This window comes from Typopeltis vanoorti, chromosome 5 (assembly GCF_054136105.1).
Source record: "Typopeltis vanoorti isolate ZY-2024b chromosome 5, IOZ_Tvanoo_1.0, whole genome shotgun sequence".
Classification (NCBI taxonomy): domain Eukaryota; kingdom Metazoa; phylum Arthropoda; class Arachnida; order Uropygi; family Thelyphonidae; genus Typopeltis; species Typopeltis vanoorti.
The window spans coordinates 101,323,007-101,339,425 of NC_143553.1; the positions used below are offsets into that span (position 1 = coordinate 101,323,007).

The 16,419-nt window shown below is 33.7% G+C and overlaps 1 protein-coding gene across 4 annotated transcripts in view; it reads right to left on the bottom strand.

Annotated features, from left to right (window-relative positions):
- The window catches only part of LOC150106691 (putative phosphorylase b kinase regulatory subunit alpha), a 745,167-nt gene that overhangs the window by 659,234 nt on the left and 69,514 nt on the right, over positions 1-16,419 (bottom strand). For all 4 annotated transcript variants that reach the window (XM_090393281.1, XM_090393285.1, XM_090393284.1 and 1 more), the window contains exon 5: positions 10,721-10,803. In XM_090393281.1, the coding sequence (XP_090249407.1) occupies positions 10,721-10,803 (83 nt within the window). The remainder of the gene's footprint in view (positions 1-10,720; positions 10,804-16,419) is intronic.

Below are 16,419 nucleotides of genomic sequence, written 5' to 3' on the forward strand. Positions count from 1 at the left end.
TCACCTAAAATCAGAGGAACGACTAAAACGACTCATCTGTAATGAGACATTGGCCCATTGGTCTTGTCCAACTTTTATGGATACAACACCACTGAAAATGTGCTCTTAATGAGAGTGCTCCATGGTAAAGCGAGGGTGACCTCTTAGCAAACATCTGAAACACATTCCATTGGTTTGCAATGCTGCCCAGAGTCTCTGGATTGTTTAGGAAATCCCATAACAACACTATGTGAGATTCCAAACTCTCTGTGGCCTTCTTCAAGCTTTCCAATAATTCTTCCCTGCGTGAAATCATCTAGATCTCTTTGAGACATTACAAGACATCCAAGTTTGCAACTTTATTCCTTCACAAAAAGAGCTTCTTTCAAACACAATTCACTCAGCGAAACCTTTTGCCTTTTATCCTGCTGAGTGATACCAGTGACCACTTTGCGTGTGATTCAAAAATTTATAATTGTATCCACTTTCTACTCAAAATTATTAGTTACACAAATTGCCACAAGCTGATTTGTCTGAATTTGAAGATGTAATTTTTAGGTTTTTGGACATCACTGTAGAACCAATGCACTGTATTTAGTGGCAATTAGAGTAGTCAAGACTTGAAATAAGATAACATGACATTTGGGATTTCCTAAACCATTAAGATGGTTCACAAATACTATTTTAAGAAATAAAATTCTAATGAATTGAAAATTACATACCATATATATTTAAACAAGTTCTAAAAATGTGTGCACCGGATGCCAAAACAACAAACTACAGCATAAGCTGAGTTCCTGCCTGACAAGCATCTATTACTATTATTATTACTATTATTACGGGCAACTCCAGGGAGTCATTGGACTCATCGAGGGAGGCCCCAAATCATATTCATCACAACTATTTGACATTCATACAGTATCTATCATACCTCGCCTTAAACTCATTCACTGTCACAGCATCCACCACAGACTCAGGGAGCGCATTCCACTCATTCACTACTCTAAAAGTAAAAAACCCAGCTCTAACACCTTTACTAACCACACTTTTGCCCAGTTTCCATGGATGTCCCCTAGTCCTCCCACAACCAGCCCTGTTCTCAAAAATATCTTCTGAATTAATTTTATAGAAACCCTTCAGTAATTTGAATGTCTCAATCATATCTCCTCTCCTCCGCCTATCAACCAATTTTTGCAACCCACAAATCCTCAACCTGTTCTCATACGGTTCATTCCACAGTGAGACATGCCCTATTATGAATGCACTACCTTTACAAGTTACTAGCACTACAAACTTATATCAATCAAGAAATATTTGAGGTAATAATGCAAGCAGTCAACTGTTGACATAAGCATATGACTACCCAGCCACAACACTAATTTAAGATCTGAGCAGTTTATTAAAACAAGGAAAACTGGAAAACTACCAAAACTGTGGTGGAAGCCAAAATAATTACTGTGCCCAAACCAGGGAAAGATCCAAATAATGTCAAAAATCTATGATCTATTCCCTTGCTTTGCTCCACCTTTAAGCTCTTTGAATGAATTCTCCTTAAAAGAATTTCACCACTCATCGAAAGAGCACTCCCGATTGAACAAGCTGGCTTCAGGTGGGGAAGAATTTGCTGTGACCAGATCCTGGCCCTGACAACATAGATTGATGAAAGTAACTCCAAATAGAAGAAACTTAAATCTGGAGTCACTTTCATCGACCTAACATCAGCTTATGACACAGTCTGGATCAGGGGCCTCCTCCTAAAACTAAGAAATATCATAAGGTGCAAAACAACTTTCCAGCTTTCTAAATCCATTCTCTCCAATAGAAAGATCCGGGTCCATATTGGTGGGAAAAAGAGCAGGCCAGATTCCTCCACAACAGTCTTCCACAGGGCTCTGTGTTATCCCCTTTACTATTTAACATCTACATGTCTGACTTACCACATACCAGCTCAATATCAGCTGATAATCTCTTGCTATCCTACACCAGTCTACCTCCTTTGCCAACCTGGAAACAACCTTGAACACAGACCTAAACATCCTGGAGGTGTACTTGAAGTACACCTCCAGGATGTACTTGAAGTACACCTGAAGTGATACCTGAAGCCAAATCCATCAAAAACTGTGTCCACAGCATTCCACCTGAACAATGCAGGGGTGAATCAACAGCTCAACCTCTCTTTCTGTGGCAAAATGGTAGAACATGATTCTCACCCGAAATATCTTGGAATGAGTCGGGACAAAAGCCTAACCTATAAAAGGCACATCACCAACCTGTCTAACAAAGTTAAAATGAGAAATAATATCATCTCACACCTTTGTGGAACAACCTGGGATTGTGATGCTGATGTCTTAAGGTTGTCTGCACTAGTCCTCACATTCTCTGCAGCAGAATACTGTGCCCCTGTCTGGGAAAGAAGTGAGCATGCAAAAAACACTCGGCTAAACTCTACCATGTGCACAATTAGTGGAACACTGAGAAGCACCCCTCTCCCTTGGCTGTCTATCCTATCTAACATTGCTCCACCAAATATACAGAGAAGACAGGCCTCAATTAAAGTATTTAATAAAGTAATGAGCAATCCGCTTCTGCCCCTGCACCAGACTCTCATAAATCCACCTAGTATTCGCCTAAAATCATGAAACCCTTTCTGGCCCATGGATGAACTCTCTTCAGTTGCCTTACCATCAACACCTGACATGTAGAGAAAACATTGGTCCAACAATTTTCCAACAAATGGTTTTCCTGGTTAAAGATCCCCTGTGCTCCGCAGCCTGGTTTTGCCATTCCTAGGAAGATTTGGTCATCTATCAACAGAATCAGAACTAACCAGGGCAGATGTGGCTACCTACTGCATAAATGGAGACTATCAGACCACCCTTATTAGTTCTCCTGTGGCACAGACGATCACTCATAATGTGAATGACTGCCCAAGGCACCAATTTCATGGTGGTGGCCTCCAGGACATCCACAAAGTGACAGATGAGGCCCTGGATTGGCTTTCTGGTCTGAACATTGATAGCTGCTTTTACCATAAGAATAAATTAATTAATTAAAACAAGGAACTATATTTTACAAAATTAGTCATCAATAAAATTATTACAACATGAATTAAAAATGTGTTTATTTACCAAAACACCAAATTTTAGTAAAATTTTAAAGGATTTTTGGTCCAGTTTGGTCCTTGTAAATCAGTCACTCAGTAACTGCATTGTAGTTACTGAGTGACTGCTAACTACTCTGCCATTGGAACTCACAAAAGTTATCTTTTCACAGTTATTCTTCCTTTTCCTTACCACATAGTAAAATAATTCTTTGAGATTTCCTTTAGCCTGCTCAGTTAATTTCATCTTATAATAAGATTTTTTCTCCCAATGAATGCTGCTAACCCTTCTTGCCTGTACTCTTTACTGATAATTAGCTTGCTGTTCATCTTTCTCCTTATATATCCTCCACATTATTTTTTTTTTTTTTTGTTAACAAATCCTGCTTAATGATATTACTAATAAATCATGCGGGAGTTGGGTGGATGAGTAGCATAATGCATCAAGTGGGTATACAGTCTGATACAGTTTTCTTCAGACACCACTTACCATCTCCCATGAATTGCTAACTTCCTTTGTATATTTTTATTCTACAGCACTGCTTCAAGTTGCTTCCTAAATTTTTTGTAGTCAATGACTCTATTTATGCATATACCATATGCCTCTTCTTAACTGAAAATTCCACATTTGGCAAACCTCGAAATCTACAATTTATAATTATGCTCTTCAATCAGGCAATGTGGCTACCTTGGTTATGGACATCTTCAGATGCCACAACCAAATTCAGTATTTACAAACCCCTAATTCCCCTCTGATTCAACTAATTATCATCAACATGCTGATTCAACAAATTATCTCTTAGGAGGTAAATAAATTCCATTTCCTTTCCACCATGTGATCTTTCCGCTTTCCAATCTATGTCCATGCAGTTGAAGTTATTCCACAATAATTACTCAGCCTGTACTCATTATGCTAATTTTCAATGCTACATTTTCTCCTACACACCATAACATATTAGCAGTAATTAACTATATATTTTGCTCTGCAGCCTTAAATGTACCTTCCACATCTCTGTCTTAGCAGTGAAGTAATTTGTCAATTAATCTACTATAATCAGCAATATCCTTTCCCCAGTCTATCCACTCTCTCTCTCTCCCTCTTTATTGATTTAAAAATCCAAGACATAAGTGGAAGAAGACATTATATTACTAATTAATGACATTGAAAATCACTTACGTAAAAATTGTTTATTTGTAGAATTTTCAGCTATTTTTCATAGCCATTTTCAATGCATTACAGAAAGAAAACCACAAAAAAGAGAAAACAACAATAAATAAATTAATAGATAAGAAATAAATTAAAATACAAATAAAATAGTTAATTTATTTTTCTTGATATCTAGAAGATTGATAAAGAAAAATAAAATAAATTAACTATTTTTATTTTATTTCTTGATATTATAATGCAGATGGAGTCATTCTTTTGCAGTTGATAGCATATATAATAGCATGCACTTTCAATTTAATTGTTGTCCTCTCTATTTTGTGGTTTTCTTCATGTGATGTATTGAAAACAGCTATGAAACATAGCCAAAAATTCTACAAATAAACAATTTTTATGCAAGTGACCTCTGTCATTAATTAGTATTATAAATATCTAAAAATACTATACTCCTAAAATTTTATCCCTTGTTAACTAGGATAGCATCATCTACTGTCGACAGTCTCACTAATAATTTTTTTGAAGTTTACACCAGACAATTAAAAAATCCTCCTCCTGATGTTTCTGGAATTAGTATACATAAACTGAAATATCTCCTTGGGACCACAGCTACCTTTATTCCTTCTAATTACTATTCCATTCAATTTCATTACCTGAGAGATTACATTCTACATTTGTAGGTCATCATGACATTCTCAAGTGACCTGGCCAAATATCCTAGCACATTTAGGAGATCTACAAAATAAATACAGGAAGCCTCATTTTATGTTTCTTCTATTTAGGAAGATTCAAATTCATGAACATTTCAAAATCAACAGCAAAAAATCAAAAGCAAAAGACAAAACTAAGAGCACAACACAGCATATGAGTAGCATTCATAACTTTCTTTTGTTTTATATTCTAAGTCATTGGGTAGATATTACAAAACAGTTTGTTTATGTTTGGGTCACCTGTGAACCATACTGTAAGGACTACTAAAAATTAAAACAATTTTACTAATATTAGTATTTAAACAATAAATTAAAAATATCATCTAAATGTAGAGCTGATTGGACATCAGCTTTTTCTGTCTCAACTATATATATATATATATATATATTAAAGATACCAAGCTATTTTAAACCTGGTTTTACTCCATTTCCCAAGTAAGTGTTGCAAGTCTAGCTGATCCTACAGGTAGTGCAAGACCAAGGCAACTAACTTGCAGGTGCAAACTTGACTTGTTTGTCTGTTTGCTTACTTGGGAAATGGGGTAAAACCAAGTTTAAAATAGCTTGGTATCTTTAACATTTATTATACCCAAGGTAAAATACTTTCTACATTTATATCTCCTCCTGAGATTTTTATTTAATAAGGTTAAAACACCTTATGGTAACTTGTTCTGGTAAAATACTTATAAGCTCTGTATTACTAAAATCTTGGTATTTCTAGCCTGGTTCTCACTGATGAGACCTCAATAAAGGTCGAAACCAGTCTGGGTTGTGGCCCCCTTGCCTTTAATACAAAGCATCATACATCTCCTCCAGGAGATGTGCTTTGCATTATGGGTAAATATTAAGATTAGTGATCAGAGCTTATTCTACTTTTACCATGAGTTGCCTTGGTCTTGCACTACGTGCAGGGTCAGCTAGACTTGCAACACTTGCAGGCGCAAACTTGACTTGTTTGTCTGTTTGTTTACTTGGGAAATAAAGTAAAACCAGGTTTAAAATAGCTTGGTATCTTTAACATTCATTATACCCAAGGTAAAATACTTTCTACATATATATATAACTAACCATTGAGAAATAAATAGAAGTCATTCAACATACTGAATCAAGTGAGCATCAATGCAGAAAAGATAAAATGTTCATATGCAGAAATTGTTAATGCAAAAGTGTCAAGAACCTTATATTCACATTGAAGTAATGGAAAAATTAGTGCTGTGGATTGATGAAATGAATCAAAATAACATTCCTGCAACTCAAGCAGTAATCACATAAAAAGTAGAATCATTGTTTAATGAAATAAATGAAGCTGGTGGAAAAGAGTCATTTGTGAAAGTCATTCATATACAAGGAATCAATCTTATTTAAATACATTATAATTTGACCTCAGTTTAGAAATGATTCACTTTACAAATTGTGGGCTGAGCACCTAATCCCTTCATAAAATGAGGCCTTCCTGAAAAGAACTTTTTTATATTCCCATAATTTCTCAACTTCTGTCTTAAAGTGATTATCATTCTGATGTTCTGGGTTTCTTGGAGAACAATCAGATTGTTTTCTAAGTTTCTCTTCTATAATTTTTCTTAGCAGCTTCTTAAGTATGCTTGCATAAATCTTATCCAGAACAGAATCAAAATAACATTCCTGCAACTCAAGCAGTAATCACATAAAAAGTAGAATCATTGTTTAATGAAATAAATGAAGCTGGTGGAAAAGAGTCATTTGTGAAAGTCATTCATATACAAGGAATCAATCTTATTTAAATACATTATAATTTGACCTCAGTTTAGAAATGATTCACTTTACAAATTGTGGGCTGAGCACCTAATCCCTTCATAAAATGAGGCCTTCCTGAAAAGAACTTTTTTATATTCCCATAATTTCTCAACTTCTGTCTTAAAGTGATTATCATTCTGATGTTCTGGGTTTCTTGGAGAACAATCAGATTGTTTTCTAAGTTTCTCTTCTATAATTTTTCTTAGCAGCTTCTTAAGTATGCTTGCATAAATCTTATCCAGAACATTCAATAGAGAAATTTCTTTGTAATTCTCATTGTTTTATTTCCCTTTTTCAGTTTCTTATCTGAGAAAATGAAGTGGAACTGATTTTTTTTTTTTTTTAGAATGTCAGCTTTTTTTTGTCCCCAGAAAAATTTTATACAAGGAAAAAGATATTTGTTTTTCATATCTGATGAATTTTATCTGCACATATATTTTCTTATATTTTTGTTAATGGTATACCGTAACCATTATTTGAAGAACAGTTCTTATGTGATCAAATTGGTACACTAAAAGATCTTGGTGCAAGCAAAATGGTCCCCATTGTAAAAAAATACCAAGATTTGTTCTGGATGGTAAGAGTCCACATGAACATATCTCCTGGTAAAAGCACGCTTTTGATATTAATAAACTTAGATTTTGTTACATTGTACCTTCTGGTTATTTTATACAGAGGATATGTCTAGATGATTAATCTTAAAAGTACATTTCTCCAACCCAGTGTTTTGTGTGATTTAATACATAATTTATATGGCATCTGGCCTGGTCTCCAAATAAATTTCAAATCTTTCAGAGTAAGATAATATTTATCACCAAATTCACCGCTGGAAAAAGAAATAAAAATCCTACTTTTTTTGGATTCTCTCAATGCATCACCTTTCCTAAATGAATCATTAAGTTTTCCCATCTACAGAAAATCGACTTTTACTAGAAGATATATCCATACTGACTCTCACCACCCATCTGACCAAAAATTTGTTATCTTTACCCATCTAGTCCATGTTGTTTTATCATATGCAGAGCTTTTAGCTCCTGAACATGAATGTGCAAAAACAGATCTTTCTTCAAATGGTTGCAACATATCAACCATTAATAATATTTAAAAAAAATGATGAAAGTATGACAAACTAAAGAAGCCATTTCATATGTAAAAGATGTCACTCGAAAAATTTCACATACGAAAAAATTCAATTATTCCACTTACTTTTCTCAGATTAAGAAACAAGTTTTCTTCATTGAAGATATAATTTATCCTTGACTTCTTCCTAGTGTTTTCAGAATTCCTTACTCATGCAATGTTAATTACTACTGACATGCTATCTGATACAAAAGCAGGACACTTTCACAAATGAACTTTCCTTCCTCCCTGTCCTCTGCCAAAATATTTTTCATAATTTGTAATAAAAAAAAAAATATATAATACTACTCATAATAATGCTTAACGGTATAACCAACACCAAGAGGAAAAATACATCTATTAAACTCAGTAATATTTTGCTAGTATACTGTATTCGTTGGACCAGTAATTTGCCCTATATAGGTGAAACAGGATGCACAATTCCTATCCAAAAAAAGGAACATAAATGGCATATTAAATATAATAACTATGGAAAATCTGGCCTTTCTGATCATGCCCTGAATACACTACATAGAATTAACTGGAAAGGCACCTGTTATTTATATCACACAAAAACGTGGCATGAACGTAAATTTAAGGAGGCCTGTGAAATTCTTATCTACCACCCTAATTTTAACAATAATTATGGTCTAAAAATCCCAAGAAAATATGGAAGGCACATGACCCACATAATCTTTTCATCTAAGAGTTAATTATAAATAGGACAGCAAGTAATCCAGGATCTTAGCTCTAATATAACAACTCTCATGTTAAATTAGGACATCACTTGTACTGTAATAAAACTATCTATATGAATTTGTTCTCTGATGATGTTATAAATAGAATCTCACTTTTGATGTAGTTTTTATTTTTCCACTAGAAGTCAGGCCAGTAGAATAACGGCTGATCAAATCATTGCTTCTTTGGCATACTGCTTGAAATGTAACATAGCTTGTATCTGTGTGTATATATATATATATATATATATATATATATATATATATATGTGTGTGTATGTGTGTGTGTGTGTGTGTGTATACTTCAGATGAATGACCTTAATATGAAGGTCAAAAAATTGGAAATTAAAGTAATTAATTCTAACACGGTTGTAGTTTTCCATAATTTGTCTGCAAATTATAAAAGTTATATATATATATGCTATATATAAAAGTTATATATAGCAAATAAATTAAGATATTTGCTATATATAACTTTTATTAAAAAATAAAAGGGTACATCTTACTTATTTCTTACAATAAACTGTGTGCTATATATTAATTGCTGTTCATATTCCAAAAAACATTATCACATTATGAAGTAAAAATATAAGAACAGAATGACGACTGGTACCTATTGTTTTACAAAAAAAAAAAAAAAAAAAAAAACACTGGCAGTAATAATGTTTTCCACGTAGTAGTGAATTTGAACAACTTCCCCAATCTTGTGATTTAGTTGTTGGGGAAGATAAAATACACAGCCAAATTACCTTTATGGATACTAAATGAATAATTGTTATCAATAAATTTAATCATCTGAACATTGATTGGGTAGCAGAGAAAACCCATGATGCAAATGAAGGAGAATTTATTGAGCTCTTTAAAAAACATTCTCTCAAGCCAGCATGTGAAGAAGGAACTCAATGTCAAAGAGTGTTAAATTTGATCATAGTATCAGAAGGATATGACTGTTTTACCACCAGCTGTTGACAGATTGTGCCAGAGTAACCTAGAAGGTAGCAAAGTGTAAGACTATTCAAATTAGGAAAAGTTACATGCTGAATCACAAAGCTGGAAATTATGACAAACTCAGGAGAATAGTACTTTTGATTCCATGGTGCCAGTTACTGAATTGGAAGGATATTTGCAGTGCATGAGAAGTGTTTGAAAATCAGTTTTATGATGCAATATCTGGATATGTCCATAGAGTTTGATGAACAAAACAGGGTGAGAGTAAAATGGATGTGCAACATTATTAAGCAAGAGATCCATAAGAAGAGGTTGTGGAAGGAATATCATCAAATAAGGATGAGAGGGGGTTATGAAATACATAAAGGCTAAAAAGTTATGAGTATTGTAAGGAAAGCTAAATCAGAGTACAAAAAAATTGGTTGTGCAAGCTAACCCAAAAGAATTTAACTAATGCTACTCTGGTATGGATGCTTAGAAGTTGATTATTACTCATGTTAAATGTTTACTGGAGAAAACATACCTCTAGAGATAAATGATTAAATAATTAAATTTATTTACCTAATTAGATTATTACACCAATATTTTGTTTTGGTCACCAAGGCATCTTCAGCACACAAAGAAATATACTAAGCATGTGCATGCAAGCATACCAAAGGAAGACACACAGACAAAGAATAAATATGATATGAGAGAATATAACAGAAACATTTAAGTTACTGAGAGGAAATATTTCAGCACCTGGCTAAAGGGAGGGAGGACAAGATTCAAGACAAGGTATTCCTGGAATTTGGGTAAGAGTGTCATTAGCAAGGGTATAAAGACTAGATTTTTTTATTTGAGAATGAATGGAATGGGTTGCCAGAGTCAGTTATGAGTGCTTTGTCTGTTAATGGATTTAAGGAGATATATGATAGATACTGTGTGGATAATTTAGTCTCCCATGATGAGTCTTCAGGCTCCATGGTGGTGCCTGTGCAATAATAAGCATTTGTCATAATAATAACTAATCATTCAAATTTTGATAGTCTATACACATCACAGAATTTATAGGAAACCTTCCATTCTTAATTTGGGAATATCATTAAGTGATGACACAGGTATTAAGAATAATTATCATCTAAAATTGATGTCATAAATTATTCAAATAAAAGGCATTAAGCACCAAAATAAAATTATCCTAGAAACTTACTGGAATGCAGTAAGAAGATTCAATGTAAAACACCAGATTCTGGATAAATGCAACCTCATCTAAGTTAAAGACAATCTGAAGACCTATAAAGATCATATTATCAATTGATAAATTCATTATTTTAACTTGAATTAAAATATTAGAGTAAGATATAATCACAAAACTTAACCAATTTTGAAAGTTTAGAGTACAACAGAATATGCATACAGTGACAAATGTTTCAATGGTTATTACAGTGAATTAAAGCAATTATAATAGAAATCTCATGAACAGAATCCAATTAATACAAAGCTGAAGGGACAAATTTTCAGATTGTGCATTAACCACCTTACCGGCCATTGTGGATCAAATACGCATCCTCAAACGCTTCATATCCATCCTATATTTCAATGTAATATCAAATGGTATTACAATTTTAATATGCGCTTCGCATCCATGATAACCTTGACGTCTATAGGCGTCTTGGCTGGTAGCATGGTTAATGTTGGTCCAAAATGTAACCATTTTCTTTGGTACAAATACAAATTTAACTTTGATGTATCAAACTTAACTTTAGTCTAAAAGTAAAAAAAAAAAAAAAAGAAGAAGAATTTGATAGATTTTCTTTTATCTATAAGAGAAACCACATGGAAACAAACTATATAATTTATAACAAATGAATATATTTGTGTAGAAAAGCCAATCCTTTAGTAGCAGAGTTTATATGAATCGCACACACAAAAATTCTGTAAACTTATCATGGATTAGTACTACTGGGTGGGCCAATAGTAGATGATCCAAAAGCCTATTCAAGAGACCAAACAGGGATCTGGAATTTTTCATGCCAGTTCAGTCCTTCAACAAGTATATGGTAGTCTCACTCTAGGTGAAGAAATCCATCTACCATGTAAAGACAATCGTTAACATCCAAACTTGCAATTTCATTGCAAGTCTGGATGTTAATGTGATGCAATGACCTGAATCACAATCCGTCAAATCATGAGATGCTCAACTCCCTGTTTCAAGAGAAGGGAATCTGATACTCAGCAAAAATATACACTGGCTGCTGTTTACTGAACAATTCATATTACTGATGAATTATTGTAGAATTTCATTAATAAAACCTCATCTGGTATGGATGTTTAGAAATGATTATCACTCATGTTGATGTTTAGTGGAGAAAACACACACACATAAAGCTAATAAATTAACTAAATTTATTTAGCTAATTAGAATACTAAGCCAAAATTTCACCTTGGTCACTAAGGCATCTTCACAGACACAAAGAAATATAATAAACACATGAAAACTAGTAAGCAAACAGACAATATAAAAGGCAAGCTCCAACACTTCTAACTAGCACCTTCAATGGATGTTGCAATGGACACTTGCTGAAGTTCTCCAAATGATGACGTTGAATATTTTTGGTAATGTGATGTAGCTGAATTTAAGTGTGGTGATTGTTGTAGTGCTATGGAAGATTACATAAACAGTCTCTCTGATTTAAATCTGTTTTCATATAAGAGGGAGTTTCCTTCCCCCTACTGAATCCAGTGATCTGTTGTGGAATGGCCTGCAACCCTAAAATGACTTCCCCCCACCAGTGCAAATGATGAGCATAGTTTCTGTTCTTCTAGAAGGATATTTCCAGTTTGGATGAAGTATGTAAGTTTGCAGGAACAAAGGATACTGTAGACCCCAGGATGGTCTACATGGTGGAGAAAATCTTTTGTCAAGAGGATAAGGAAAATTAATTTTTTGCAAAGGCTTAAAGAAGTCTGTACGTTATACCCTTCAAGAATGGATGCAATTTTTTCTGGGATGCCTTGGATGACATAGATGGCAAATAATTTTTTATGTTGTGATTTGGAGGGGGGGGAATGGTTGGAGGATGGAAAGAGAGCTCTGTTGATTTTGGGAAGTGAGAAGCAGCTAAAAAGTATCCTTAATGTAACTAATTTCAGTGAAGAGGTCTAAGTAATTTAAGCAGATGGTTCTAGCTCTATTTGCTAAAGTTTTCGTAACACAATACTGCAAGGAAGAGTAGTGGTGTGACAGATGGTGGATGTACCTTCCACTATACGTGGTTTTCTGCAGAACAAAAAGAATAAGGATACACTGGATAGGGTAACTAGAATGTCAAGAATGAGCAGGTTATTGTTTTCCTTTTCAATGATGAAACAGATCCTCAAGTGTTGGCTGTTGAGGTGTGCTAAAAACGTTTCTAAGATATCCCCACTTGGGCCAAATATAGAACAGGTCATCAATAATAACAATAATAGGCTTTTTTTTCCCAGCCACATAAAAGAGCAAGAAAGCATGACTGTCCATAGCTATGGACCTCCCCCATCTTGCAAATCTCTTCATGGAAAATTTTGAAAATACAGTCGTAAACTCTGCCTTGCCTTTCTCAAAACCATAATATGACTATGTAGTGAACTCATATGTTGGGAGGAGTGGGGGAGAGAAGGGTAAAGAGTATGAATGAGTTCTGAGGTTTCTTTTAGGGATATGGAAGCTATATCAAAATTGATCATGATATCAGTATCTTTAAGAATCATATCTGAGAGGCAAAACTTGAAGTACATAGAGTTTTTAACATGGGAAGAAGTGAGACAAGTAATGAGAGAGAGTTCATTGACTAAATGTTTGGCCACTTTATAAGTAGGGGAACCAATATTGTCCACTATGCATCTCAAAGGTACGTTCTGTTTTCAGATTTTTGCTAACCCATAAATCCTGGAAGGCCCAAGATTATATGTTTAAGTTTTTGAACAGGTTCAGTAAGTAGGCTACAACTTAATCTAATAATAAAACTACACTTTCAAATTTCCCAATTTGAAATTTGCCTACATCACTCTACTTAAAATGGCTCCCACTCAATATGATTTTCATTATGTTTAACCTCCCTACCGGCCAATGTGGATGAAATAGTGACATCAAATTGCACTTCTTATCCATGTTATTCAATGGGTTTTAGAGTTTCATATCCAGATTTATCTCGACGTCTATAGACGTCATGGCCGGTTGGGAGGTTAATGTTCATTACTACAGCTACTCCTTCCTTATCTGATCACCACTGTCTGAATAAATCATCTTATGGTTGAGAGCCTCTTTCAGTATATATGAAGACCTGGGTTCGATTCCCATCCATGATGTGAGGAACCTGTATCTGGTCTCTTTCAAGTTTTTCCATTTTTCTAGTGATGCTTCACTATATGAAACAAACAGGGATTAAACTAGGATGACTTATTATTCATCTTGGTTCTTGAGATATATGTCAAAGAAGGGATCTTGTTCATTGCTTGTTTTGTTTAAGTCAATACAGAACATATTCTGGTCATTAATCTCAAACTGCAAGCACATACAGTATTGGAATACTGGGGAAGTTTACAGGTATAGTCTCCTCCTAGTTTTCTAGCTCTTGTCTTCAGGTAATCCCAATATTTATCTATATACAATCAACAATTATAACCATATGAAAAAATTATATGCAAACAAAGTATATATGTGTGAGTGGGTGGATGGGTGCAATGATCTGACAATTATCCAAACATGTTGTTAAATTGATTTATTGGTCAATTAGTTGAAATAATTTTGTACCAGGCATCAAATGACATGCTAACCCATTTACTGCTTAAATGAAGATTTGGATAATTAATGTTCAGATAATTGAGAGATTACTGAGTATTTGTGCAGACACGCACATACACTACTCACTATCAACTATATATACTGATTCACTCCATTCATTCTCTCACAGATATTCTGTTTCTTTCTCCTGTCTTTTTTTTATAAATATTTTCATATATAATACTGCTACTGAATTGGCCATCATTATCTTACACTTTATTCTAAGATTATATGAAAACATGCAGCTGCTGGGTGCTTTTCTTAGTAATGATATAACAGATAATCAATGCCAAAAATGTTTATTCTTTGCAGCTATAATTTGCATTTTTTTTTTATTAGTCGTTTCCCCTTAAGAGTTATTGCAGTTAATTGCGTATGAATCTTGGTTTTTATAGCAGGCAAAATTAAACTTTTAAACAGTTAGCTGATTGCTAAACATTCTTGTTTGAATGCTTGTCTTTTACAATGAAATGGACTGTTAGTTTCATTTGTGGGATATTATCATTAAAAAGTTTTTTTTCTACTGTTATTATGTGTATGAGGGGGTAAATGAGAAGTTCTGAAACACCTAGAACAAAAATAATATTTTCTGATGAGACTTTTTTCACAGAGGATTGCAAATGATGCAGTAGTGTTGTAACAAGTGTATAACACTTCAAGGGGAATATGCAGAATAGTGTGTAAGTTACATCATTCTTCCTTTCCTTCATGGTGATTATCAGAACTTCTCAGTGCCCCCACCTCATATGTAAAAATTGCAATTGGAGATTTAATGCCAGAACTGATATACAACAATCAGATGAAAGCTCGATGAGAAATTTTGGATGTGGCATGAGAGATGATAGAGGAGCAAGATTAATAATATTTGCAGAAAAAGAGAACCTTACATAATAGATTGTTTTTTTTTTCAAGACAAAAACACATAGGAAGTGGCCATGGAAAAGTTCAAATGGAAAAACTGGCAAAATTGACTTTATCCTCAGCAATAAGAAAAACATCTTTCAGGAGTATTTTGTTATCAACACCTTCAATATTGGAAGTGATCATTGTATGGTATGCAGAAAGATTCAAATAAATTGTCAAAAAGAAAGAAGAAAATGTTTAGAATATCAAAGCAAAGCATACATGTACACAAACTCAATATTAAAAAAATATATTCCAACATGACAAAAGAAAGTAATGCTCACTTGAAATAGATAGTACCACAAAACAAAAACAAAACAAAATTTTGGAACAGACAAAACAGCTTATGAAGAAAATAAGTGAAATGAAACAAGCAGATAATAAACAGAATAAAACAGGATAGCCTGGAACTGTGAAAAACAATCGGAAAATGTATCACAGAAGGAATAAGAAAATTCAATTGTAAATTCATACAACAAACAATGAAAGACAGCCGTAGTCTCAAAAATGCCAAACAACAATTAATAAACAGCAATAAATCAATGGCTGTAGTCAAAATATGAGATGGAATCATAACCAGGAAAAGATATGCTACAATAAAAAGACCTGAAGAATTTTACTCAATATTATATCAGGATAATGAATCAAATGGAGAAGACAACTATGAAATAACTGAAATGCCACAGATTCTCCCAGAGAATGTTATGTGAAGCATCCAAAACTTGCAAAATGGAAAAACTACAGGTGAGGATGCAGTTATAGCTTAACTTCTAAAAGCAAGTAGGGAAATGATATACAAAATCTTGGCAAAACTATTTACTCTATGTTAGGTGGCATATTGTGTGTGTGTGTGTGTGTGTGTGTGTGTGTGTGTGTGTGTGTGTGTGTGTGTGTGCGCGTGCGTGAGCGTGTAGAGTGGATTAACCTGAGAGATAAATAACTTTTTGTATTTTAGTTGAAATTATTAGGTTAACTTATTAGTTTTTGTTTTAAATGGGCATGTGATTGATTGAGCTTTTTAGTTTGTGAGCAAGCCTGTTTTTTTTTTTTTTTTTGTATTAACAAGATTTTGTCAGTATGGAGACGACAAAATCTGTAGAACAATGCTGACAAAGACCACGTCATTCGGTGATTTGAATTTGCTGAATTTTGTGCAGTACAGTGTGTGAAATATATTCATTGAA